The sequence below is a fragment of the Balaenoptera ricei genome, chromosome 13 (genome assembly GCF_028023285.1).
Source record: "Balaenoptera ricei isolate mBalRic1 chromosome 13, mBalRic1.hap2, whole genome shotgun sequence".
Lineage (NCBI taxonomy): Eukaryota > Metazoa > Chordata > Mammalia > Artiodactyla > Balaenopteridae > Balaenoptera > Balaenoptera ricei.
In genome coordinates this window covers 72,155,101-72,180,485 of record NC_082651.1, presented here as the reverse complement: position 1 = coordinate 72,180,485, position 25,385 = coordinate 72,155,101, and the positions used below count along the sequence as shown (strand labels likewise).

Below are 25,385 nucleotides of genomic sequence, written 5' to 3'. Positions count from 1 at the left end.
CTGTTTGGTTTTCCCTTCCCTGTGCCATAGCCCAGAAATTGCGTCCAACTGGAAACCTGGGGAGATCATAGTACTTTCCTCTTTGTTTCCCGTTTATCAGGGATTAAGGGTGGCAGTGCTATAATAATTTGCTCCTTGAGAAAGTGTCAGGAAAAACAAACCGAAATATTTGCAAATTTAATTTCCTGTAACAGACAGTTTACCATTATTTGTATCATTTCTCCCAAGTTGCAAACAAAATTTAATACAGGTGTTTACCTGTTTATAAAATAGGGAAAATTGATGGGAAAACAATTTTGGAAACTTCAAAGTCTGTGTAAAAGCCTTATTGTATTTTACTCTCATTACAAAAGTTTATCATTGTATTTATATAGTCATTGCCATTTTAAAGTCTCAGAAAGAAAGGGGGATTTATATTATTGTTTTCCTTTAGTGGCCTTCTTTAAGAACAGCGATAAGCAATAAAACTAGTGAAGAGGGGATGAAGTAAAGAAGGATTATGGTGCATTTTGTCAAAGTAGCTAAGTTTATATGCAACAAGTTTATGTTTATATGGAAGTTTATAAGTTTATATGGAAGCTTAGGCCCATGTAGCCTAAAGCTTGGGTCTTTGATGCAAAATGGTGAAAGTTCAGAAGGAGAAAGGAGTCAGAGAAATTACTTTTTTGTTACTTTAAAAATAAGTGAACTTTTGAAAGAAAATAAAAACATTAAGACCTCAGACAGAAATAGAAATGTAAGAAGCAGAAGAATTCCAGGTCGGAAGAAGAAAGGAGTAAAGCTTGCACATACATTAGCATCTCTGCTTTCCATGTTGAATAAAAGAGATGAGGTGGTTACAAACTTGCCAAAACTCTTTGTATATTTTATATCTCAAAGCCCATTTAAAAATGTTTATCACTCTAAATTGGAGTACAAAATGTTAACTAGATGCCAAGGAAGAGCTTTTTCTTGGGCTTTCCTTAAAGATTAGATAAAACCCAGACATTAGCACACTAGTTAATTTTATACAAATAAAAGGTTCAGACACAGTTAAGCATAATTTGAATTCTTAAATAGTTTTTCTCAGAAATTTATAATGATGCTTTTACCTCTACCATACCCTTTAAAAATATATGGTAAAGAGTAAATTTCAGATCAGAAGTAGAGTACAAATTCTGAATTAAAGTTGATACTTTACACTGGTTGTCAATAATATCCATAAAGGTAGTATTTCTACTCAGCCACATACATTACAGAGGCAATTACTCGTAGTTTATTTTAGTTTGTGATTTATCAAGTGTTATTAAATATTTTTGTGATGAGGTAGACTTGGTTTTTGTTGATTGAAAAAGCCCTAATATTTTTGTCTTGGGAAAGACAGAAACAATGTTCATTTACATTTATACTTTTAATTTTAGAAACAAAAACCAGGAAATGCCTCGTTCCACAAACAAAGAAATGATACTTGGCATCATGGTGGGAACTACTGGAATCAGCTTGCTGCTTCTGTGGTACCACAAGGTTCGTAAACCAAGGACAGCAATGGATTTACCTAAATTTCTTTCTCTGGGTAATTCACCTGATTTGATGCCTTTGCAAGATGAAATGCCTAATGGCCAAGGAACAACAGCGATCTTTCAAGGAAGGCAACTTCAGATATTGGAGAAGTTAAATGAATTACTGACAAATATGGAAGAACTCAAAGAGGAAATCAGAGTTCTTAAAGAAGCCATTCCAAAGCTGGAGGAATATATCCAAGGCGAACTTGGAGGGAAGATAACTGTTCACAAGATAAGTCCTCAGCACAGAGCTAGAAAAAGAAGGCTTGTCACAGTTCAGAGTTCAGCAACAAGTAATAGTTCAGAGGAAGCGGAAAGTGAAGGAGGGTAAGATTCTTTAAGATGTTTCCCATGTTGAATTGATTATTTATTGCATTATTGCTATTACTTAGGTACTTTCATTATACATTCCCAGTCATATATTCTGTTACTCAGAAGGCATAAAAAGGAGTGATTATTTTGTCTTATGTTACAATGAAAACCGTATTGCATAGAGGTCAGTATTTTAGTTTAGACCTCAATGACAAAAAGAAAGTAACTTATTCTAGTGCTAGGTGGCATCACATGAGTATTGAGGAAGACAGTGATTGTTTGCCAAAATGTGTAACCTGTTTTTTTATGTGACCACTGTGTGACCCCTTACATAAGAACTGTCTAAAAAGTACTGTCTAATAAAACTTTCTGTGATGATAGAAATGGTCTAAATCTGTGCTGCCCAATATGGTAGCCAGTAGCCACATGTGGCTATTAAGCACTTGAAATGTAGCTAGTGAGACTGAGGAACTGAATTTTTAATCTCATTTCATTGTAATTAATTTAAAATTAGCCACATGGGACTAATGGCTACTGAATTGGGCAGTGCAGACCTAAAAAGATTTGAGAATGTACAAGTGACTCAGTTTCATCCTTGCATGGGTAATTCATTGAATTCTACAATCAAGAACATAAATAATGTTCTTTTAGGGGAAAAACAAATGATTTATGAAAAAAGGAATTGTGCCTGACTAGTGTTTCTAGGGAGTAATATAGGCAAGTAAATAAAGATGCACCAGTGAATGTAGCATAGCCTGAAATTCTTTAAGGCAGGGACCTTATGTTTTCATCATCGTATTCCTAACACCTATTATTGTGCCTACCACTGAGTAGATGCCAGTAACTATTTCTTGAATTAATGAGTGATCTGCTGAATAACTATAGAATTGGAAGAAGGAGAAGGGATCTGGAAAGAGGAAACAAAGTGTAGGGATTTAAGGGTGATTTCATAGATAAAGAAGTGTAAATGGTTGATGAGGTCTTTGAGATCAATGCTAGGACTGGAATTACTTAACATCTTTATATAGAACTGGAGAAATAACTTATGAAAAATCTTTCAGAGAGAGAAGAGCCACAAATGCTAGATCTAGATAACAAGAAGGTCTTAAAAATTTGTGTTCCTAACAACAGGAAAAGTTGTAGACTGGTTTTAAAATAGGCAATGAAATGGTTTTGTTTGTTTGTTTTAATTTTTATTTATTTATTTTTGGCTGCGTTTGGTCTTCGTTGCTGGACGCAGGCTTTCTCTAGTTGTGGTGAGCGGGGGCTGCTCTTCGTTGCGGTGCGTGGGCTTCTTATTGCGGTGGCTTCTCTTGTTGTGGAGCATGGGCTCTAGGTGCATGGGCTTCAGTAGTTGTGGCACACGGGCTCAATATTTGTGGCTCACAGGCTCTAGAGCATAGGCTTAGTAGTCGTGGAGCATAGGCTTAGTAGTCGTGGTGCATGGGCTTAGTTGCTCCGTGGCATGTGGGATCTTCCTGGACCAGGGCTCAAACCCATGTCCCCTGCATTGGCAGGCAGATTCTTAACCACTGCACCACCAGGGAAGTCCAGGCAATGAAATGTTTAAAAGGAATCTAAAATAGTTCTAAATAATTTAGAACTGTAACTCAGAAAAGACACTTGTTAATTATTATGGGTATAGAGAACAGCAGCTTAGGACTCTGATAATGATAAAAATCCGACCATAACATTGCGCACCATTGAGAGTTACTGAAGACAAACCGATGGTTATCTTACCTTATGTAGATCTGTGGTGTTTCCTCACCAGGAGTCCTATGTGCAGTTTTGGCAATCACATCTTAGAAGGGACATAATGGAACTAAAGACTAGCCAGAGAAGATCCACTAGACTGAGGGAAGAGATGGCAGGCCTGATGAAGGAGTTTAGGCCAAAAGGATCAATGGCCTTTAATCTTAAAAGACCCTGGTTAAGCTGAGCACAGGCTTGCTCAAGAAATTCTAGTATTCTAGAAAGACAGGCAACCTTTGATAAGATTAGGATAAGTTTAGGACAAATAAAAAGAAGATAATTATGGGACTTAATTAATTTCAAGTAATGGTGTAGGCATAAATTTTTTATGTGGATTCAAGAGGGATTTGTGAAATCTATGAATAGTAGTCACATACCGCTAATAAAAACTAGACATATCAAAACTTTAAGATTGATGTCAAGTAAGACATCCCCTTCTCTTGCTTGATCCTGGGTGCCTTTGTTAGCAAGAGTACGAGAGTAGATGTACTAGAGCCCTAATAATGGACTAGACAATAATGGACAATGAATGGCATTGAAAGCAGAGGGAGAGTTGAATGGAAAAAGAAGATGTGGTACATATATACAATGGAATATTGCTCAGCCATTGAAAAGAATGATACCATTTGCAGCAACATGGATGGACCTGGAGATTATCATACTAAGCAAAGTAAGTCAGAAAGAGAAAGACAAATATCATATGATATCAGTTACATGCGGAATTTAAAAGAAAATGATATGAACAAGCTTATTTACAAAACAGAAACAGACTTGCAGACTTAGAGAACGAATTTATGGTTACCAGGGGGGAAGGGTGGGGGGAGGGATGGATTGGGAGTTTGGGACTGACATGTACACACTGCTATATTTAAAATAGGTAACCAACAAGGGCCTACTGTATAGCACAGGGAACTCTGCTCAATACTCTGTAATAACCTAAATGGGAAAAGAATTTGAAAAAGAATAGATACATGTATATGTATAACTGAATCACTCTGCTGTACACCTGAAACTAACACAACATTATTAATCAACTATAATCCAAAATAAGATAAAAATTTTAAAAAAATAAAGTAGAGGGAGAGAAACTGTTTCCTCCTTAGCTCTACTTTAGAAAAATAAACAAAAGCAAAGAAACGAAAACAATTTATTTCTTTTTCTGCTTTGAAAGGAATAAGATACAGAAAGATCTAACACATCTTTCTAAATAAACACCTAGAAACAAACTTTTTAAATAAGTAAAAATTTTTTTTTGAAAGTAAGGTTTTATAAAATATATTTGTTTAAATTTTAGATTGCATGTCCTCTTATAACCTGCTTGGGACAGAAACAACTGGTCATGGTGAGATACAGTCATAATCCCATTACCACATTTAAGATGGGTTGTACCCTTGATACATAGTGTCCTTGATAGCAAAGTTAAAACAGCAAATGACAATTACATGTTCCATATGTAAATTTTATCCTTTTCAAGAGGCACCGAGAGATCTTGACTTCTTTTAGTAAAATAGATGTCAATCACAATTGGCTGATACTATTAGTTTTACACACGAAAAGAAAAAAATCTAATTATATTCTTCGTTGTTGATTAAAACTTGAGTGGGTAGATCAGTAGAATGCATTTTCTGTAAACATTATTAGAATCTTCTGCATGCCTCTCTTCGTATCATCATGGACTTATGGATTTATGCCTTATTTCGTCTCAGCTAATTTCATTTAATTAGTTGTGGAGGTGATGATGACTAAAGGCTCAAAATCTCATGACCCTGGCAGGCTCATCAGTGGGCCTGCCAGGGTTCTTTTCCCTTCTTAGAGCTAGCGTGAACATCTTGGAAGGCATCTTTGCTTCTTGGTAATATTGTTTCGACTGACTTTGGTTTTGGCCCCTGCTCCAAGACTTGGAATCAGCTACCATCCTGGCAGCATTGGTTCATTTCTGTGAGAAATAGTACTAGATACCAAAATCGGGGGTGTAGAGGAGTACTGTTTTTAGGCAGGATGATACCAGAGGCTGTTTTGGCCCCTTTAGGGACAGGGTAAAGAAAAATCATTTTAAATATTTTTTAAGTCACTAGTTCACATTGATGTTTTCAGTTTACATTTAAGTTTTTCCCTATTTCTGAAAACTTTTTAGTTCATTTTCTTTTTTAAGCTGCCCAATTTTCTTTCTTCTGTCAACCTTTAACTATATTGCTCTATCAAACCACGGGTTTAAAAGTGGTATTTATATCACAATGGTATATAAAGCTTCAGAAACCTCCCTTTCAGAAGTTAAATCTTATCCCAGTTTAGGTTAAAGTATTACCCCATAATAAAATTCATTGTTCTTCCATTTCATGTGGGCTTTAAGAGAATACATGAGTTTGAAAATTAGATAATTCTGTTAGGTGAGCAAGGTTGTATAGCACCTTATGGGCCTTCTTGATTTTTTTCTTGACTTGGTATTTTCATTTTAGTATTAAGTTCACATGATACCTTCAGATAGTATCAACAGACACATTGCTGATTATTTGAAAAGAAAAAGAAACCCCAGAAATCTACCCACAAAGAGCACCAGCACAATACAAGCCATAATACCTAGTACCTTAGATGATATTACTTTATAAATAATAGAAGATGGTCATGAAAGCAAGACCACAGGCAGATACAGGTTTTTGAGGTTTTATTTAAAACTTCTTAGACTTTAATTTTCATGAGCCAAAATATAGACTTTGCTTTTTGTTCATTTACATTTTTATTTTTACCACTATCTACTTCCTCCAAGTCAGGTTTAGTGTTGAACTTCAATTTTTCAAGGCCTTGAGAGAAAGACAAATTCAGATATTCAGTATATGGTGATTCTGTATCCCTTCATGTTGTAAAAGTAGAAATTTGCAAAAAAATTTTTTTTGCTTGTTTGATCTTTTTTTTTTTTTTAATGAAACGCTACACATACAATTGAGATCCTCTTGTACTAATTTCAGAGGTAGCCATTATCTTGAAGTTGGTGTGCAGTCTTCCTTTGAAAGTTTTAATGCACTCCTACATGTACTTGTTTACATAAACAATGAATAAATGGTCTTTGGTTTTAAAATTTTACATAAATGGCATTGTAGGGTACATAACACTTTGTAATTTGCTTATGCATCAACTTTTTAAGGACATTTTTCCATATTGATATATGTAAACTTATTTCACTCTTTTCAGTTGCTATGTTGCATTCCACTGTATAAATAATATGCCTTAATTTAGTTCCCTCTTGCGGGGGCGGGTGGTGGTGGTGGGATGAATTGGGAGATTGGGATTGACGTATATACACTAATGTGTATAAAATAGATAACTAATAAGAACCTGCTGTATAAAAAAATAAAATAAAATTCAAAGAAAATTTAGTTCCCTATTGATGGATGCTTAGGTCACCATTTTTTTGCTCTTATAAACAATGCTTTATTGAACACCTTTCTTCATAATTCCTTAGGCACATGTGGAATAATTTGAAAGTATATACTTAGAAGTGGAAATGCTGAGTTATAGACTAAATACACTGTTATTTTCTATTACTTAATTATCCTTCAGAGTATACCAATTTGCAATCCTATAAGCAGTATATGAGAATTCTTATTTTTCCATACAAATTCTTATATTGTCAGACTTTTTAGTTTTAGCCAACCTGATGGTGATGATGCGGTAAGTAATCATTATTTCAGTTTGTATTTCCCTGAGCATTAGTAAGATTGGGCATCTTTTCATAGTTTATTTGCCATTTAGCTCTTTTCTTCTATGAATTTCTTTAAAAAAAATAATAGTAAAGGAAGGGTAGCACTAACAGTTGAAGTCCCTTTTATTCATTCGATGAGAGTGTCTTCTCTGTGGTAGGTACTGTATAGGCTCTCGAAATACAGCAGGGCATAAGATAAAGTCTCACAAGTAAAACAGAGTTTTAACAAAATGTGACACAATGTTAAAGAGGGATGGTCTCAGTCTATTTCAACCAGAGCCCCAAAGGCCAAGAACAAACAATAAGTGCCGAGTACTCTTGCATCCTAGAGCCAGATGCTAAACCCTCCTGTTTCAAGCTGGGGTGAGGGCTGGTGGGGTCCCTTGAGCATAGTTTTAGGCTGCAGAGAGGAAGCCAATACAGAGAGTGAGTAAAAATACCAGAGAGGAATTAAGTCAGAAATGAAAACAAAGGGGAAATACAGGAAATAACCCATGAAACAAGGTGTGCCTGACCCTGTTAGCAGCAGTACAGCTTAGGTATTGAGCTAACATGTTGAAGAAAGAAAACAGTATCACTTGTAGACTCCAGGGAAATTTTATTAACCTCAAGATAGTATTTTGGTAAAAATGGTAACTGACAATATAAAATCTCTAAAACTCCCACTCCCAGTAAGATAGTTCTAGCTTAGGAAAAAATGTTACATAGCTTAAGCCATAGTCTACATTACATTATTACATTACATTACACTATTCCTGGTCAGTGCTTCTATTACCATAATATTTATATATATAATAACCAGTGGGTTATTAAGAAAGACAGGTAGAACAAGCTTGCAAAATCATTCATTTCTAAAATATTTATTGACCACTGACTATGAGGTACACTCTTGTAGGTGGTGCAGTGGCAACAAACAAGTCCCTGCACCTGTCGAACTTACATTCTCTTGGCTTTTGCCTCCAATTTGGAGACATTTGTCTATAGAAGCCTCATCTAGTGATCTTGCTTCTTGTGCTTTGTTCACAACTTGAAGCGCACTATGTTCATTCCTCCTACTAGTGAGTCCACAGGTGAATCTGGGTGCCCCTGATTCTTGGGACCAACGATAAAACTTAGAACTTTAAGTGTGCTCTCCAATGCCCAGGACCAATAGATACAATGCATTAAATATTACAGTAATTCTATGTGTCATATAAGGGAAAGAAAAAGATCCCAGTTCTGTGCACAGATATTACAGAAGAAAATGAAAGTCAACTCCATCAAAAATTTGTTCCAGATCCTGTTCTAAATGTTTTATATTCGTTATCTCCTTTAATCCATACAATAACTCTCTAAGGAAGATGATACTATTATCCTCATTCTAGAGATAAGTCTGGGAAAGATTAGGTAATTCCTTGGTAAAGGGCAGAGTCTATACACCGTGCTACACTGCCTCTTTTCTTCCTCATCCCCAGTTAAGAAAGTGCAAGGTGTCAGAGTGCTCTAAAAACATTATCCTAGGAGATAAAGGGAGTGGAGATAAGGCCAATATGTGTGTGAAGTGCCTGCGGAACTCAGACTTTACCTCCCAAGGTGCCTGGCTACCGAAGTACCATAACAGTCACCTCAGTTCCATTTGAGTACCCTTGAAGCCTAACCTAACCTAAGGAGGAGTGTGTGGGGTCAGACATACTGTATGTCACTGATTATAAGATGAACTTTCTTTCACATTTTAACATCTCCTTAATCAAGATGTATCTTACCACCAATTAATAGATCATATCACTGTGTCATAGTTTAATTGGCAACATTTTTTCCTTTCTTGCAGTTGATGGTGGTTTTGAATCTATGAAATATGGGGTAGATTCCTTTGTGGATGTAAGGGCCAGAAGCTGAAAGAGTTCCTGCCTCATCACCCTAGTTTTCTCAGGGAAGGACCGTAGGTCATCTTCTAGAGTGGAGGTGAAAGTACACTGAGGCATGTGAGGAAGGAGATTGAGATTCTTGACTCCCCTCTTCCCCATACCACCATCCTCTCCCATCCTCTGTCAATTTCCAAGTCTTAGGGCTTTGGCCTTCTTAAGAGCCTGCACTGATGTGTTCACTGTGATGTCCGCAGTGCTTAGCACGGTGCCTGACACGTTATAGATGATCGTTACATATTTATATTAATAAATGAATGGACACATGACCAAAGAAAGTACTGAAGAGACATTGTGGGGAGTGGAAGAGGACGTTAACTAGGAACATGGGTAAGGATTACCCTGCAGACCGTTGCTCCAACTGAGGTTCAAGACTGTGCACCAGTTTGCACTGTAGCGTTCATCTTTTCACTAGTTCTTGGCATTTCATATATAGAAGTGGAGGAGTCAGAGGGCTTAATTGATTCAAATTAGGAGATTTGCAGGGTGAGTGTGATAGAGAGGCAAAAGGCTAAGGATGTCAAGAGTGTAGATAAGGAAATAAGTCTTCTAAAGTTGCTGGAACACATCTGTGTTTACTTCTTGACCTAAAATGTGTATTTTTTTTTGCTTCTATTGTTTTAAAAACTACTTCCTGTTTGTTATTAGATCAGTTCAAACCCTTGACTATGTACTGTTTCTTTACTAGACTGTATTTAGTAACTACTGTCTAGTGAGTTAATTTTATTAACCTTTCTTTCAAAAGAAACTAATAGTGGATAAGGAAATTATAGAAATAACCTATGAAATTATTTGGTGATCTTCAAGCCATATTTTTTTCTGCCTTTCAAATCACATAGATAATCATGCTATCTGAGTAACAAACTACAAACAGTGAACCTATGTGGTTAGAGTTTAATATTGTAATGAAAGAAAATAATTAACCTGGTGGTAATTTAGTGATGAACATTATTGTTATTTTGCATAATTAGCTATATTTGGTAAATATACAAATAACTATCATTCATATCATGTAATAGATTGAATAATTTACATTCACTACACTCAGATCAGCTAAACATGTAACTGTACTTTATAACTGAATTCAGAGTAGCTCACTATCGCTGATGTGGGAAAATCTGGCTGATGTGGGAAAATCTGAATGTGCCAATTCAAGTTAACTCTGTCAATTCTAGTTTAGAGCTAGTTATTTTGTGTTAAAGATTCAGTCACATTCAGGGTTCCCCCTTCTTCCTCACTCTTACTTCTCCTCAAGTGTAAGCGAGGTCCCTAAAGGGACTTAGCATCTAGGCACCAAGAAAGGAGGGACATTCAGTCCTGATACCATTCACTGTCCTTGTCCTTATTGGACTCCAGCTCAGGTAGGAAGCTGCTGTGAGGCTCCTTTTAACCGTCGCTTTAGGGTTTGTTGATTACCAAGATGATCTAGATCAGAGCTACTCAAAGTGTGGTCTGTGGGCCAGCAGCACCCATATCCCACCTAGTCTGGGAGCTTGATGGAAATTTGCACTCTCAAGACCAGCCCCAGACCTAGTGAATCCGAATCTCTGGGATTCTGCATTGTGCCCAGGAATCTGTATTTTTAAATGCTCTCCTGGTGACTCTGATGTACCCTAAAGTTTGAGAAGCTTTTTTCTAGAAGATTTTCTAACTTTCAGCTGAGATATCATGACAGGATTATAATTTTAATTACCAGCAATTAAATAGTTATAGATAAATAAGATGTCCCTGAGGCACAGTGAGGAATATAATGATGAGGTATTAGTCTTGATGGGAATAGAGCGGCTGAGGTAAAAAAGGAAGAGGTTTAGGTAACCATAGGACATGATGAATGCAGAAGGTACCTGGGAACGTGGAATTGATAGAATAAAGAGAATTGGGAAGGGATTGAAGGAGAAGCGTGTTTTAAATGCTTACTGTTATGACAGTTTACTAACTTCTTTTGGGCTGTGTCTAGTTAAGGTTCTCTTAAAAATAAGCAATGAGGGGGTGATTTTAGGATTAGAGATTTAGGTAAGTACTCTATCCAGAAAAATATTACACAACCTTTAGATATTACTCATGCTAGTATGCAATTTCTTTTCCTTTCAATCGTCTATGCAGATCTGGACCTTCTTCCCCACCCCCCCAGACATGCACACCTAAATACTTTTTTTAAATTGACAATTGTAGATTTATTCAGTGGGGTGAGGAGGGGAGTGATCTGACCTTGTTCATTACCTCCTTTGGGCAGAAGTATTTGTCAGCATTGAGATCTTGTCGTAACTTCATCATTTCCTTTGGGGTAGCTCAGTGGGCAAGTGCTTCTTTTAGAGGCCTTTAGTGGAAATGTTAAACAACAAACTGGTCTACTTTTGGAAAGAGAAGTTTTTAATAGAAACTTTATAAGCATTATATAATCCATTGTTTCAGTTGCAAAAGATGTCCTTTTGGAAAAGGTACTCACAGATCTTAGTGTGACTTAGGGACAATAGACAATAATCTCACAAGAAAGGGAAGCAAATAATAGATTGCTATAGTGAGAGACAGTCCTCCTTGGGCTTCCTATTCGCTTACACATCTTGCTAGGTATGCCAAGAATCAAGAATGTAAGGCCCTGACCACCCTTTTTTCCCCCTAATTTAAAACAAAAATGAGACTTTACTTTTTTAGAGCAGTTTTAAGTTCACAGCAAAATTGAGAGGTTGGTACATAGATTTCCCGTACAATCCCTACCCTCACACATGTATAGCCTCCCTCATTTTCAACAGCTCCAGCCAGAGTGGTACATGTGTTACAGCTGATGAACATACATTGATACATACATCATAATCACCCAAAATCCATTGTTTACATTATGGTTCACTCTCGGTGCTGTACATTCTGTGGGTTTGGACAAATGTATAATGACGTGTATCCACTATTACAGTATAATACAAAGTATTTTCACTGCCCTAAAAATCCTCTGTGCTCTGCCTATTCATCCCTCTCTCCCCCCAAACCCCTGGCAACCTCTGATCTTTATACTGTCTCCACTGTTTTGCCTTTTCTAGAATGTCATATAGTTGGAATCATATAGTATGTAGCCTGTATTGGCTTCTTTTACTTAGTAATGTGCATTTAAGTTTCCTCCGTATCTCTTCATGGCTTAATAGCGCATTTCATTTTAGTGCTGAATAATATTCCATTGTCTGGATATACCACAATTTATTTATCCATTCACCTACTGAAGGACATCTTGGTTGCTTCCAAGTTATGGCAATTATGAAGACAGCTGCTGTAACCATCCATGTACAGGTTTCTGAGTGGACATAAGTTTTCATCTCATTTAGGGAAATACCGGAGCACTTGATTGCTGGATGGTATGGTTAAGAGTATGTTTAGTTGTGTAAGAAGCCTCCGAACTGTCTTCCAAAGTGGCTGTACCATTTTGCATTCCCACAAGCAATGAATGAGAGTTCCTGTTGCTCCACATCCTCCCCAGTGTTTGGTGTTGTCGGTATTCTGGATTTTGACCATTCTAATAGGTGTGTAGTGGTATCTCGTTGTTTTAGTTTACATTTCTCTAATGACATATGATGTGAAGGATCTTTTCATGTGCTTATTTTCCATCTGCATATCTTCTTTGGTGAGGTATCTGTTAAGGTCTTTGGCCCATTTTTAAATGAGATTGTTCATTTTCTTATGGTTGAGTTTTAAGAGTTCTTTGTATATTTTGGATAACCGTCCTTTTTCAGATGTGTATTTTGCAAATACTTTCAGTCTGTAGCTTCTCATTTTCTTGACATTATCTTTCACAGAGCAGAAGCTTATCAATTATTTCTTTCATGGATCATGCCTTTGGTATTGTATTTAAAAAGTCATTGCCATAACCAAATTTATCTAGGTTTTCTCCTATGTTATCTTCTAGGAGCTTCATAGTTTTACATTTTATATTTAGGTCTGTGACCCAATTTGAGTTAATTTTTGTGAAGGGGGTAAGGTCTGTGTAACCACTCTTTATCCAGGCCATTTCTCTGGTTTGTGGCGAGAAGCCTTGAGGAATGAGGTAATGTTTCTCTTCTAGACCAACAGCAGATTTGGTTACTGCTTGCTATAAAAGCGGGGGATTCCCTAAGCTCAGTGTTGCTTTCTTTGAAATGCAGCTCACTGCGAATGTAAGAGTGTCTGGGCCCTATGCATTGCCCTTGTGGGTCCTGAGGTCAAGGAGAACCAACATAAATAAGCTGGTGATCACATTGCTTAATTTGCTGTGAGTAATAAAGTCCTCGGTCTCTTACACAAGAATCGTGTGTCTTCTGCCAGCAACCATGAAACAGGAACAGATTAATTCATTAGCTTGTATGTTGGGTAAAATCAAATTACAAACTGACGATTGTATGGTGAGAATTAGAGAGCTTTCAACCTCTGAAGGGGGATTTGTTCAAGGGTTTCCCAAAGAAGGTTGTTAGAAAGGGAACAAAAAACAGGGGGTTGTAGTAGGGTGTACAGGATATTGAGAAGTTAAAATATATATATTTGAGGGTATGTTTTATGTCATAGGTGGCTATACACATATACCTCTTATATAGACAGTTCTCCAAGTTGTTTTGGAAAAGGAGAGGGCAATATTCCTTTTCTAGTAGCTCTGTTAATCTTGTCTTAAAATGGGTTTAAGTTGTTTCAAGGGGTTATAAACAGTGGCACAGCAGATCTCCATAATCTGTGCAACTGGCCCATGTAATCAGATGGCACGCTTTACTGCCAAGGTAAATTTAGCTTGTTTCATTTGGGGGGCAGTGACATTTGCTACTGAGGCTTTCTTTTTTTTTTTTTTTTTTCTTTTTAATATATCTTCAGACCAAAGTCTGTAACAGTAACTTTTCCATATCACGGGAGGATGTAAAACCTTGGGGTAAAAAGTGTTCAAGTGAAAGAAGAATGAGTTAGTAGGCTCGGGGTGTGGAGGGCAGCTAGTTAGAGAGTTCCAAGTAAAGGATTGTACAGAGATCATATATGTTACTGCTTCCATCCTGCTGTTTCCTTGTCCCTTGATTTGTTGGCTGTCTCCTTGAACATAATGAAGTTAGAATACACATTCCATAGTCACATGAATTGCAGCTTTTCCGAGAGATGAGCCACAGAACAATTTTAATCTAAACTGATGTCATTAGATTCTAGAATCTGCTATCATCATATTCTGTGTTATTGCCATGTTAGTTCTACATGCAGCTTAAGCATTCAGCTTCTAACCTGTTCCATCTACACAGGGCATTTTATGGCTTAAAGATGATGGCTTAGAAAGGAAGGGAGAGATTTACTTTGGATTAAATTCAGTATGGGGCAATACTTAAGGTAAGCCTTTAAAAATAAAAAAACACTTCTCCATATGTTTCATGTGCTAAAGAACATTGAAATACTCATAAACCAAGCTTTAATGTTTCCTTTAGTTTCCCACAATGACTGAATATCTGGAATATCTGGATATTTATCTGAAATATTCTCTCCAGAGAGGTTCTGCTTTATCCATGGTTAATATTTTAAAACGTGTTAGTCAGCGGGGTATAAATTTATTGTACTTATTAACCCCTTTAAATATAGTAGTTTAATAGTCTCAAACAGATATTATCACTTAATTATTTTCAAGACAGGGAAGTTCTACCTTTACTTTCAGGGAATCCTTTTGTTTTGGTGCCCTCTTGTATGTTTTCCCTTACTTTTCTTTGTGCCTGCTTCCCTGAGTCTTTCAATTTATCTTCCCAAGGTTTAATGTAGTGGGCAGGTACTGTGTAGGTAGTTAGAAATAATCTTTGAGACTTAGGCATTCTTTTGGATACATCTATGTGGCTACCAACTTCAGCTGTCTTAATTTCTTATGTTGTTTCCATATTGATAAGGTGGCCATTATTCTTCAGGAGGCTTGGCAGGTTTCCACCTGTACTCCCTATTGTTTTTCCTCATTTCACACTTTTCTCACTCTAGCTGCTGCAAAGAAGACCAGAGCTTCGAACCAAAATGTGCTGCAGATCAAGTTTCTTCAGAGCCCCTGCACCCTGGAGCCTCTTCTATTATGCAACCACCAGCATCTCTTGATTTTAAAGCAGCTTATCCTCCTTTCATGCATAGAGGCAGTTCACCTAGAGGAAGTAAAATTTCTTCTTCTTCAGCAAATACATCTTCTTGCTCATCTTTCTTTGGAAGAAGACATTCTTTATTTGCTAAATTTCAGAAAAGCAGTGCTTCCCTTCATTCTGGACAAAGTAGAGCTAACTTTGATTCTGAAGAAAAAAGAAGCTTCGGTGATTTAAAATCGCCCTCGGAACATTTTCGCTTTAGATCCAGAAGTCTTTTCTCTGCCCCCAAACTAAATATAATTTCCTGTTATGAGAGTGCTAGTACTTTTTTTGATCCTCAATCAGGAAGTCAATGCATATTTAATCCAAATGAAATTGAAATCATTTCTAAAAGCTTGAGTATTACTGATGCTGGAAAATATATAAGCTCTTATTCTCCTGAATATAACACTAAATATTTTATGAATTCTGAAACAAAAGCTAATTCCTCAGCCTGTCGGAACACTGTTGCTAGCATCTATCAATGCACAGCGACCATGCTTACTCTTCCAACTATTACTTCCTATTCCTCTCAACAACATGGAGTTGCCAGTGATATTCAAGAAAGAGACCAGTTAAGGAGCAATGCCTTTCATCCTGCTTTTCAAAGTCGCAGTAGAAATAATTCTCCAGCTATGGTGCAACATCATCCCTCTCAAAGTGTAACTTTCCCTGTTCTCCATAATGTTGGATTTACTTCTTTTTATAAAAATGCTAGAAGCTTTACCCCATCTCAAAATGGAGTTACCTCAGATCCCTTTGAAGATGAAAACAATGCTATCTCATCTGAAGATGAAGACAAATCTTCACCTAATGGAATTCCTAAAATAAGGTCACCTCAGACTTTACCCTCTCTTAGAAGGGCAGCTCAGATCAGAAGCTTTCGCACCAGGCATACTGTATAGTCTGTAGAAATCACTGCTCAGTTTTCAGAGGTCTCCTCCTTTACGAAACTTCACTGCATATTCTGAAAAAGAGCTCTACATTGCAGTCTAAATTTAACTTTAATTTCCGTATGTTTTGAAAGATAGTTTATTAACGTTATTGGAGTATGGAAATCAAAGATTATTCGTCTGTTTCAGGCTTTTAACAGATTTACTGCTTATAGATTGACTAGTCCCAAATTTCTGAGTGACTACTGTAATACTTTTGTGGTCTGAAAATAACATGAAGCTTTAGGTCTTCTAAATGTATTACAGTCTTTGAGAGTTTAACATCTTCTTTTATTCTACTCTAATCATTAAAATAGTATTCCTCTATAATCTATAGAGCTATATTCATCAGTTCACAAATTCCCATTTATATCAGCTTTGCTAGCTATAGCTCATGCCAGACATCCCACTGATAGACAATGTTTTTACTAGTACAAGGATCAAATCATAAGTAAAAACATATTGTAGTGGAAATAGGCAGAATATATTGAAACCAGATATTTTAATTAGTTTTAATACACGTTTGTTTATGTATATGTCTGAGAATTCAGAAAACTCTGAAATCAGAGTTTGTATTTTTATTTTTTTTTATTTTTTATTTTTTTTTTTATTTTTTTTAAATTTTATTTATTTATTTATTTATGGCTGAGTTGGGTCTTCGTTTCTGTGCGAGGGCTTTCTCCAGTTGCGGCAAGCGGGGACCACTCTTCATCGCGGTGCGCAGGCCTCTCACTGTCGCGGCCTCTCTTGTTGCGGAGCACAGGCTCCAGACGCGCAGGCTCAGTAGTTGTGGTTCGCGGGCCCAGCTGCTCCGCGGCATGTGGGATCTTCCCAGACCAGGGCTCGAACCCGTGTCCCCTGCATTGGCAGGCGGATTCTCAACCACTGCGCCACCAGGGAAGCCCCCTGTATTTTTATTTTTAAAAGTGAAAATTTTCAGATTTTTTTCCGAAATTTTTATAGAATTTTTATTTTAAAAAGTGTCTCCAAAATTTTATTTTTGATGTGAAAATTTAAATTTTTTCCATTATATTAAGCAAAGTTTATAAATATATTTATCACAATAACAAATAGAAAATGCATATAAGCAATTAAAAATACTTAGAATATAATTGGTTTTTGTAGAGGAAAGAAATTTGTATTATTTTCAATTATTTGTCATAATAAAATGCCCCCTAAATTTATATCATTGTACTAAGATATTTTTACTTTTGTGTTTTTCTCCTCCTTTTAGCATGTATCATGATTTTTTTTTCTATTTTAATTTTTTAGTTGTGGTGAAATACATATAACAAAATTTATCATCTTAAACATTTTTAAGTTCACTGGCATTAAGTATATTCATACTGTTGTACAACCATCATGATCATCTATCTTTAGAACTCTTTTCATGTTGTAACGGTGAAATTCTACACCCATTAAGCAATAACTCCCCAATCTTCTCTTCCCCTAGCCTCTGACAACTGCTATTCTACTTTCAGTCTCTGTAAATTTGATTCCTCTAGGTACCATATATAAGTGGAATTATATAGTATTTGTCTTTTTGTGACTGGCTTATTTCACTTAGCATAGTGTTCTCAAGGTTCATTCATGTTGTAGCATGTGTTAGAATTTCCTTCTTTTTTAAGGCCGAATAGTATTCCATTGTATGTATATACCACATTTTGCTTAGTCATTCATCTGCTGATGGACACTTTGGTTGCTGCTACCTTTTGGCTATTGTGAATAATGCTGCTATGAACGTGAGTGTATAAATATCTCTTCCAGACCCTGCTTTCAATTCTTTCGGTTATATACCCAGAATTATATGTTAATTCTATTTTTAATTTTTTGAGGAACTGCCATGCTTTTTTCCATAGTAACTGCACCATTTTATATTCCTCTAAGAATGCACAAGGATTCCAATTTCTTCACATCCTTGCCAGCACTTGTTTTTTGGTTTTTTGATAATAATCATCTTAATGAGTGTGAGGTGGTATCTCATTGTGGTTTTGATATGCATTTTCTCCCATTGTGTGGGTTGCCTTTCACTGTTGATTGTATCCTTTGATGCACAGAAGTTTTTAATTTTGATGTTCAGTTTATTTTTTATTTTGTTGCCTGTGCTTTTGGTGTCATATCCAAGAAATCATTGCCAAATACAATGCCATGAAGCTTTTCCCCTATGTCTTCTCCTAAGAGTTTTATAGTTTTAGATTTTACACTTAGGTCTTTGATCCATTTTGAGTTAATTTTTGTATATAGTATAAGGTAGGGATCCAACATCATTCTTTTACATGTGAATATCCAGTTTTCCCAGCACCATTTCTTTAAGAGACTGTTCTTTCCCATTGATGGCTCTTGGCACCGATGTCAAAAGTCATTTGACCGTGTATGTGAGGGTTTACTTCTGCACTCTCTATTCTATTTCTTTCATGTATATGTCTGACTTTATGCCATTACACACCATTTTGATTACTGTAACTTTGTAATAAGTTTTAAGATCAGGAAGTGTAAGACCTCTAACTTTGTTTTTTCAAGATGTTTGGTGGAATTCACCAGTGAAGCCATGTGACCCTAGGCTTTTCCTTGCTGGGAGATTTTTGATAACTGACTCAGTTTCTTTGCTAGTTATAGATCTGTTCAGATTTTCTATTTCTCCCTGATGCAGTATTGGTATGTTGTGTGTTTCTAGGAATTTGTCCATTTCATCTAGATTATCCAGTTGTTGGCATACTATCCTTCACTGTAGTCTCTTATAATCCTTTTTATTTTTGTAACATTGGTAGTGATATACCCTGTTTCATTTCTGATTTTAATTATTTGATTCTCCTCTCCTCTTTTCTTAGTCAAGCTAGCTTAAGGTTTGTCAATTTTGTTAATCTTTGAAGAACCAGCTCTTGGTTTCATTGATTTTATGGTTTTTTACCCTCTATTGTGTTTATTTCTGATCTAATCTTTATTATTTCTTTCCTGCTAGCTTTGGGTTTAGTTTGCTCTTTTTCTAGTTCCTTAAGGTGTAAATTTAGGTTGTTGATCTGAGACCTTTCTTTTTAACGTAAGCATTTCACAGCTATAAGTTTCCCCCTTAGCACTGCTTTCACTACACCTTACACATTTTGATATGTTGTGTTTTCATTTTCTTTTGACACAAGATATTTGCTAATTTCCCTAGTGATTTCTTCTTTGACCCATTGGTTGTTTAATAGTGTGTTGTTTAATTTCCACACATTTGTGGATTTTCCAGTTTTCCTTCTGCTGTTGATTTTTAGTTTCACCTCATTACAATCAGAAAAGATACTTGGTATGATTTTCATCTTTTAAAATTTATTAAGACTTGTTTTGTGGCCTACATATGATCTATCCTGGAGAATGTTCTATGTGCATTTGAGAAAAAAATGTGTTCTGCTATTGTTGAGTGGAGTATTTAGTATATGTGTGTTAGGTCAAGTTGGTCTATAATGATATTCAAGTCCTCTGTTTCTTTATTGATCTTCTGTTTGATTGTTCCAACCATTACTGAAAATGAGATATTGAAGTCTCCAACTATTATTATGTTGCTGTCTATTCCTCCCTTCAATTATGTCAATGTTTGCTTCATATATTTAGTAGCTCTAATGTTTAGTGCATATATGTTTATTATTGTTATATATTCTTGTTGAATTGAATCTTTTGTAATTATAAAATGTTCTTCTTTGTCTCAGATAAGTTTTAGACTTACAGTTAATTTTATCTGATATTAGTATAGCCACCCTCGTTCTCTTTTGGTTATTATTTACATGGAATATCTTTTTTCATCTTTTTACTTTCAACCCATATGTGTCCTTAGTTCTAAAGTGAGTCTTTTATAGACAGCATACAGTTGATCCTGATTTTTTTTTTTATCCATTCTACCAATCTGTGTCTTTTGATTGGAGAATTTACTCCATTTACATTTAAAGTAATTACTATAGGGAAGGACTCACTGTTGCCTTTTTATTATTTGTTTTCCATATGTCTTATACCTTTTGGTCCTTCATTTCCTCCCTTACTGCCTACCTTTGTGTTTACTTGATTTTTATAGTGACACTTTTTTTTATTCCTTTCTCATTTACGTGTATTCTATAGATATTTGTGTTTAGCATGGGTATTATGTATAACATCCTAAAGTTATAGCAATCTGTTTTAAACTGATACCAACTTAACTTCAACTGCATATAAAAACTTTCTCCTTTACAGCTCCACTCCCCCATTTATGTTATTGATGTCACAAATTACATCTTTATATGTTTTATAACTGTTAACATAGATTTCTCATTATTTTTATGCTTTTCTCTTTTAAATACTGTAAAAGAATAAAAAGTGGAGTTATGAACCAGAATTACAATAATACTGATTTTTATGTTTAACCACATATTTACCTTTATCAGAAAGCTATATTTTCATATGTCTTCAAGTTACTACTGCTAAATGTCCTTTTGTTTCAACTTGAAGGACTCCCTTTAGCATTTCTTGTAAGGCAGGTCTAGAGGTAATGAGCACCCTCATTTTTTTGTTTATTTGGGAATGTCTTAATTTCTGTATCATTTTTTCAAAGACAGTTTTCCTGGATATAGAATTCTTGGTTGACTGTTTTTCTTTCAGCCTTTAAATATATCATCCCACTGCCTTTAGGTCTACAAGGTTTCTCCTGAGAAACCCTGTGGTAATTTTATTGAGGATCACTCTTTTTATAATGATTTGCTTTTCTCTTGCTGCTTTCAAGATTTTTAAGATTTATCTTGAACTTTCTTCAGTCTGAGTATGTGTCTTGGTGTGAATCTCTTTGAGTTTATCCTATTTGGAATTAATTGACCTTCTTGTATTTGTATATCCATGTCTTTCCTCAAATTTGGGGAGTTTTTGGTCATTATTTTTCAAAATAAGCTGTCTGCCCCTTTCTTTCTTCTCCTTCTGGGACTCTCATAATATATATATATTGGCCCTATTTATGATGTTCCATAAAGTCTCTTAGGCTCTATTCACTTTTCTTCATTCTTTTTTCTTTTGACTCTTCAGACTTAAGAATTTTAAGTGCTCTGTCTTCAAATTTGCTGATTCTTCTGTTTGTTCAAGTATTTTGTTGATCCCTTCTAGTGAATTTCTCAAGTTATTGCTTTTTAAGCTCCAAAATTTCTGTTGGTTCTTTTTTTTTTTTTTTTTTAATAATTTCTAGCTCTTTGTTGATAGTCTCATTTTGTTTATGTACTTGTTTTCCTGATTTCCTTTTGTTCTCTCTCCATTTTTTCCTTTAGCTCTTTGAGCATATTTAAGACTGTTGTTTTAAAATTGTTGTCTCAGTAAGTCCAAAGCCTGTATTTCTTTAGTCAGGTTCTGGAAGTTTATTTTGTTCATTTGAATGGGTCATCTTTCCCTGTTTCTTTGTATACTTTGTGATATTTTGTTGAAAATTGCACATTTGAAAAAATAGCCATCTATCCTAGCCTTTGTAGACTGACTCTATGCAGGGAAGACCCACTAATTAGCCCAGTGTGAAGGCTTAAGGGCTTCTCAGGTCTTTTCTAGGCATTAGTTTTCCCTCGGCCTGTATATGTGCTTTTCCCCCAATTTCCCCCATACATAACTGTTTTTAAATATCTTTTTCAATAAGAATCTGACTCCTGTTCTTCTTGGTGCCTTAGGTGTCCTATAGTATTCCTCTCCCCATAATCTCTTGCACCTAGGCACCCATGAGTCTACAGTCCCCCTGTAGCTCTAACATGCCATAGTGACTGCCACAGCATTCAGTGGCCTCCAATCTGATGTCCATACTATGCCTTCATTTCTGTCTGAGCTCTAAGTCAAGCTAAACAGACACCAGTTTCCTGGGAAGCCCCTCAACATCCCAGAACATTGCAAACAAGATCCATTCTTTTCCTTTTGTCCCAGGGGAGGAGCCGAGAATTGCATGACTTCTTCCCAGCCATGCTGTGCCATGCCAGGGAAGGATGAGGTAAGGGTGAGAAAAAACACCATGAAGTTTTCTACCATTTTGAATATGGATTTTTCTTGATTGGGCGTTTACTTAGTTGCTGCACATCCTTGACTACCTTTTAGATCTCCCACAAAACTGTTGCAATCTGTCTGTTGTTGTTTGTTTAGTGTATCCATGGAGGAATGAGGGCATAGAGTTTCCTAGTCCATCATCTTGCTGACATCAGTCTCTCTTATCTCTTAGTATCTATCTTTTGAAAAAAGAAAAGTGGGAAGAATGAGGTGTTAGGTAAGGCTAGGCAAAGGGAACTAAATCAGGATGCCTGATATGGAGAGAGGCCACAGTACTGTAGCCAGGGATGTTTTTGCCTATTCTGATGCAACTCACTACCAATATACTTCTATAAATACACTATTTTCACAGTAAATAAAGTCATTTTCTCTTTAAATAATGCAACTATGCCTGCAGATATGCTGTTTTTGCTATTAAGGCAAGTAATTGATTGTGCAGCAATGAAGAGATATGGAAAAATGGCACAGTTCTTAGTCAAATTTGGAGCAGAAGATAGGCCAGAAAAGTCTACTAGGAGATGAATGTTTGTAAGTATCGATAAATTTGACATTTGAGGGTGAACTTTTCCTGGCCTGCTGAAAGAGTGTTGGAAGATTGACAGCAGATAACCTATGAAAAGCCTTTTTTTTTTTTTTTTTGGCCCCAGTACAAATCTAAGTTCAGCACAAAGTTAATACATATGTTGTGAATTTTCCCAGGCATATTTAGGTATGCCCTACTTTTAAAGTTTGCTTTTAAAACTTTCTGATAATTTTTAATAAATGCCCAATTATAAGTAGAAGATTCATGTTCAAAATAGGAGAACAATTTTTCCACACTTGGATTTTTTTTAATGTGGAGAAGAGACTAAACTAGTTGTTGTCTTTCGTTTTGTTGGCCAGTTTGTCTGCTGTTATGCCAATACCACATTCACTTACCATTGTTTTATCTTTTATACTATAGTCCTGATATCTGTTCTTTAAAATTGTCTTGGCTCTTCTTTTTTTTTTCTCTCTCTTTTTTAAAAAAAATTTTTTTTGAGGTATATTTACCTATATATTGTATATATTGAGGTATACAATGTTGTGGTTGTTTCAAGTGTACAGCAAAGTGATTCAGTTATGCATATATATTCTTTTCCATTGTATGTTATTACAAGATATTGAGTATAGTTCCCTCTGCTGTATATTGGGTCCTTTTTGCTTACCTATTTTACATGTAGTAGTATGTATATGTTAATCCCAAACTTCCTAATTTACCTCACTCCCCCACCCCCATCCCCTTTTGTAACCGTAACTTTGTTTTCTATGTCTGTGAGTCTTTTTCTGCTTTGTAAATAAATTCATTTGAGTCATTTTTTTTAGATTCCACAAATAAGTGATATCATATGATATTTGTATTCCTCTGTCTGACTTACTTCACTTAACATGGTCCATCCATGTTGCTGCAAATGGCATTATTACATTCTTTTTTATGGCTGAGTAATATTGCATTGTATATATATATATACCACATCTTCTTTATCCATTCATCTGTTGATGGACATTTAGGTTGCTTCCATGTCTTGGCTACTGTAAATAATACTGCTCTGAACATTGGGGTGCATGTGTCTTTTCAAATTAGAGTTTTCTCCAGATATGTGCCCAGGACTGGGATTGCAGGATCATATGGTAACTCAATTTTTAGTTTTTTAAGGAACCTCCATACTGTTCTCCATAGTGGCTGCACAAATTTACATTCCCACCAACAGTGTAGGAGGGTTCCTTTTTCTCCATGTCTCCAGCATTTATTATTTGTAGACTCTTTAATGATGGCTATTCTGACTGGTGTGAGGTGATATCCCACTGTAGTTTTGATTTGCATTTCTCTAATAATTAGCGATATTGAGCATTTTTTCACATACCTGTTGGCCATCTATATGTCTTCTTTGGAGAAATGTTTACTTAGGTCTTCTGCCCATTTTCTGATTAGGTTTTTTTTTTTTTGATATTAAGCTGTATGAGCTGTTTGTATATTTTGGGAATTAATCCCTTGTCAGTAGTATTGTTTGCAAATATTTTCTCCCAGTCCATAGGTTGTCTTTTCATTTTGTTTATGGTTTCCTTTGCTGTGCAAAAGCTTTTAAGTTTAATTAGGTCCCATTTGTTTATTTTTGTTTTTATTTCCATTACTCTAGGAGACGGATCCAAAAAAAATATTGCTGCAATTTATGTCAATGAGTGTTCTGCCTATGTTTTCCTCTAGGAGTTTTATAGTATCTGGTCTTACATTTAGGTCTTTAATCCATTTTGAGTTTATTTTTGTATATGGTTTTAGAGAATGTTCTATTACAGGTAGCTGTCCAGTTTTCCCAGCACCACTTATTGAAGAGACTGTCTTTTCTCCATTGTATATTCTTGCCTTCTTTGTCATTGATTAATTGACCATAAGTGTGAGGGCTTATTTCTGGGCTCTTTCTTCTGTTCCATTGATCTCTGTGTATGTTTTTGTGCCAGTATCATACTGTTTTGATTACTGTAGCTTTGTAGTATAGTCTGAAATCAGGGCACATGATTCCTCCAGCTCTGTTCTTCATTCTCAAGATTATTTGGGCTATTCGGGGTCTTTTGTGTTTCCATACAAATTTTATAATTTTTTGTTACAGTTCTGTGAAAAATGCCATTGGTAATTTGATAGGGATTGAAGTGAATCTGTATATTGCTTTGGGTAGTGTCTTGTTTCTTCCTACAGTTGTCCTTCCATATTAATTTTAGAGTCATGTAAGTTCCACAGAAAAACACCATTGTGGTTTTGATTGGAATTGCATTAAAACTGTAGATTAGTTTAGTGCCATATGAAATTGTTTTAATGTTAAGTTTTCCTGTCAGTGGATATGATATCTTTTTCCATTTATTTAGGCACATTAATGTTCTCAGATGATATTTTGTAATTTTCTATAAAAAAGTCTTAAAAACCTCTTGTGGAATTTTTCCTAGGTACTGTGTGTTTTTCCTGTATATATTCCTATAGTATGTAAATGCTATATTTTATAAAATTACATTTTGTAACTTGTTCTATAGATATAGGAACATAATTGATCATAAATAATAGTTTTATTTACTTATCTGTAAATTCTGTTAGATCTTCTTTCTTTCTTTTTTTTTTTTAGTATTGAATAGTGTCTTTGTTTGAGCTGCTATAACCAAGTACCATAGAC

The 25,385-nt window shown here is 35.5% G+C and overlaps 1 protein-coding gene across 5 annotated transcripts in view; it reads left to right on the top strand.

The window, feature by feature from the left end:
- Positions 1–25,385, top strand: part of RMDN2 (regulator of microtubule dynamics 2) — a 77,799-nt gene that overhangs the window by 5,691 nt on the left and 46,723 nt on the right. For all 5 annotated transcript variants that reach the window (XM_059942904.1, XM_059942908.1, XM_059942905.1 and 2 more), the window contains one exon: positions 1,401–1,868. In XM_059942904.1, the coding sequence (XP_059798887.1) occupies positions 1,417–1,868 (452 nt within the window). In that variant the 5' untranslated portion in view covers positions 1,401–1,416. The remainder of the gene's footprint in view (positions 1–1,400; positions 1,869–25,385) is intronic.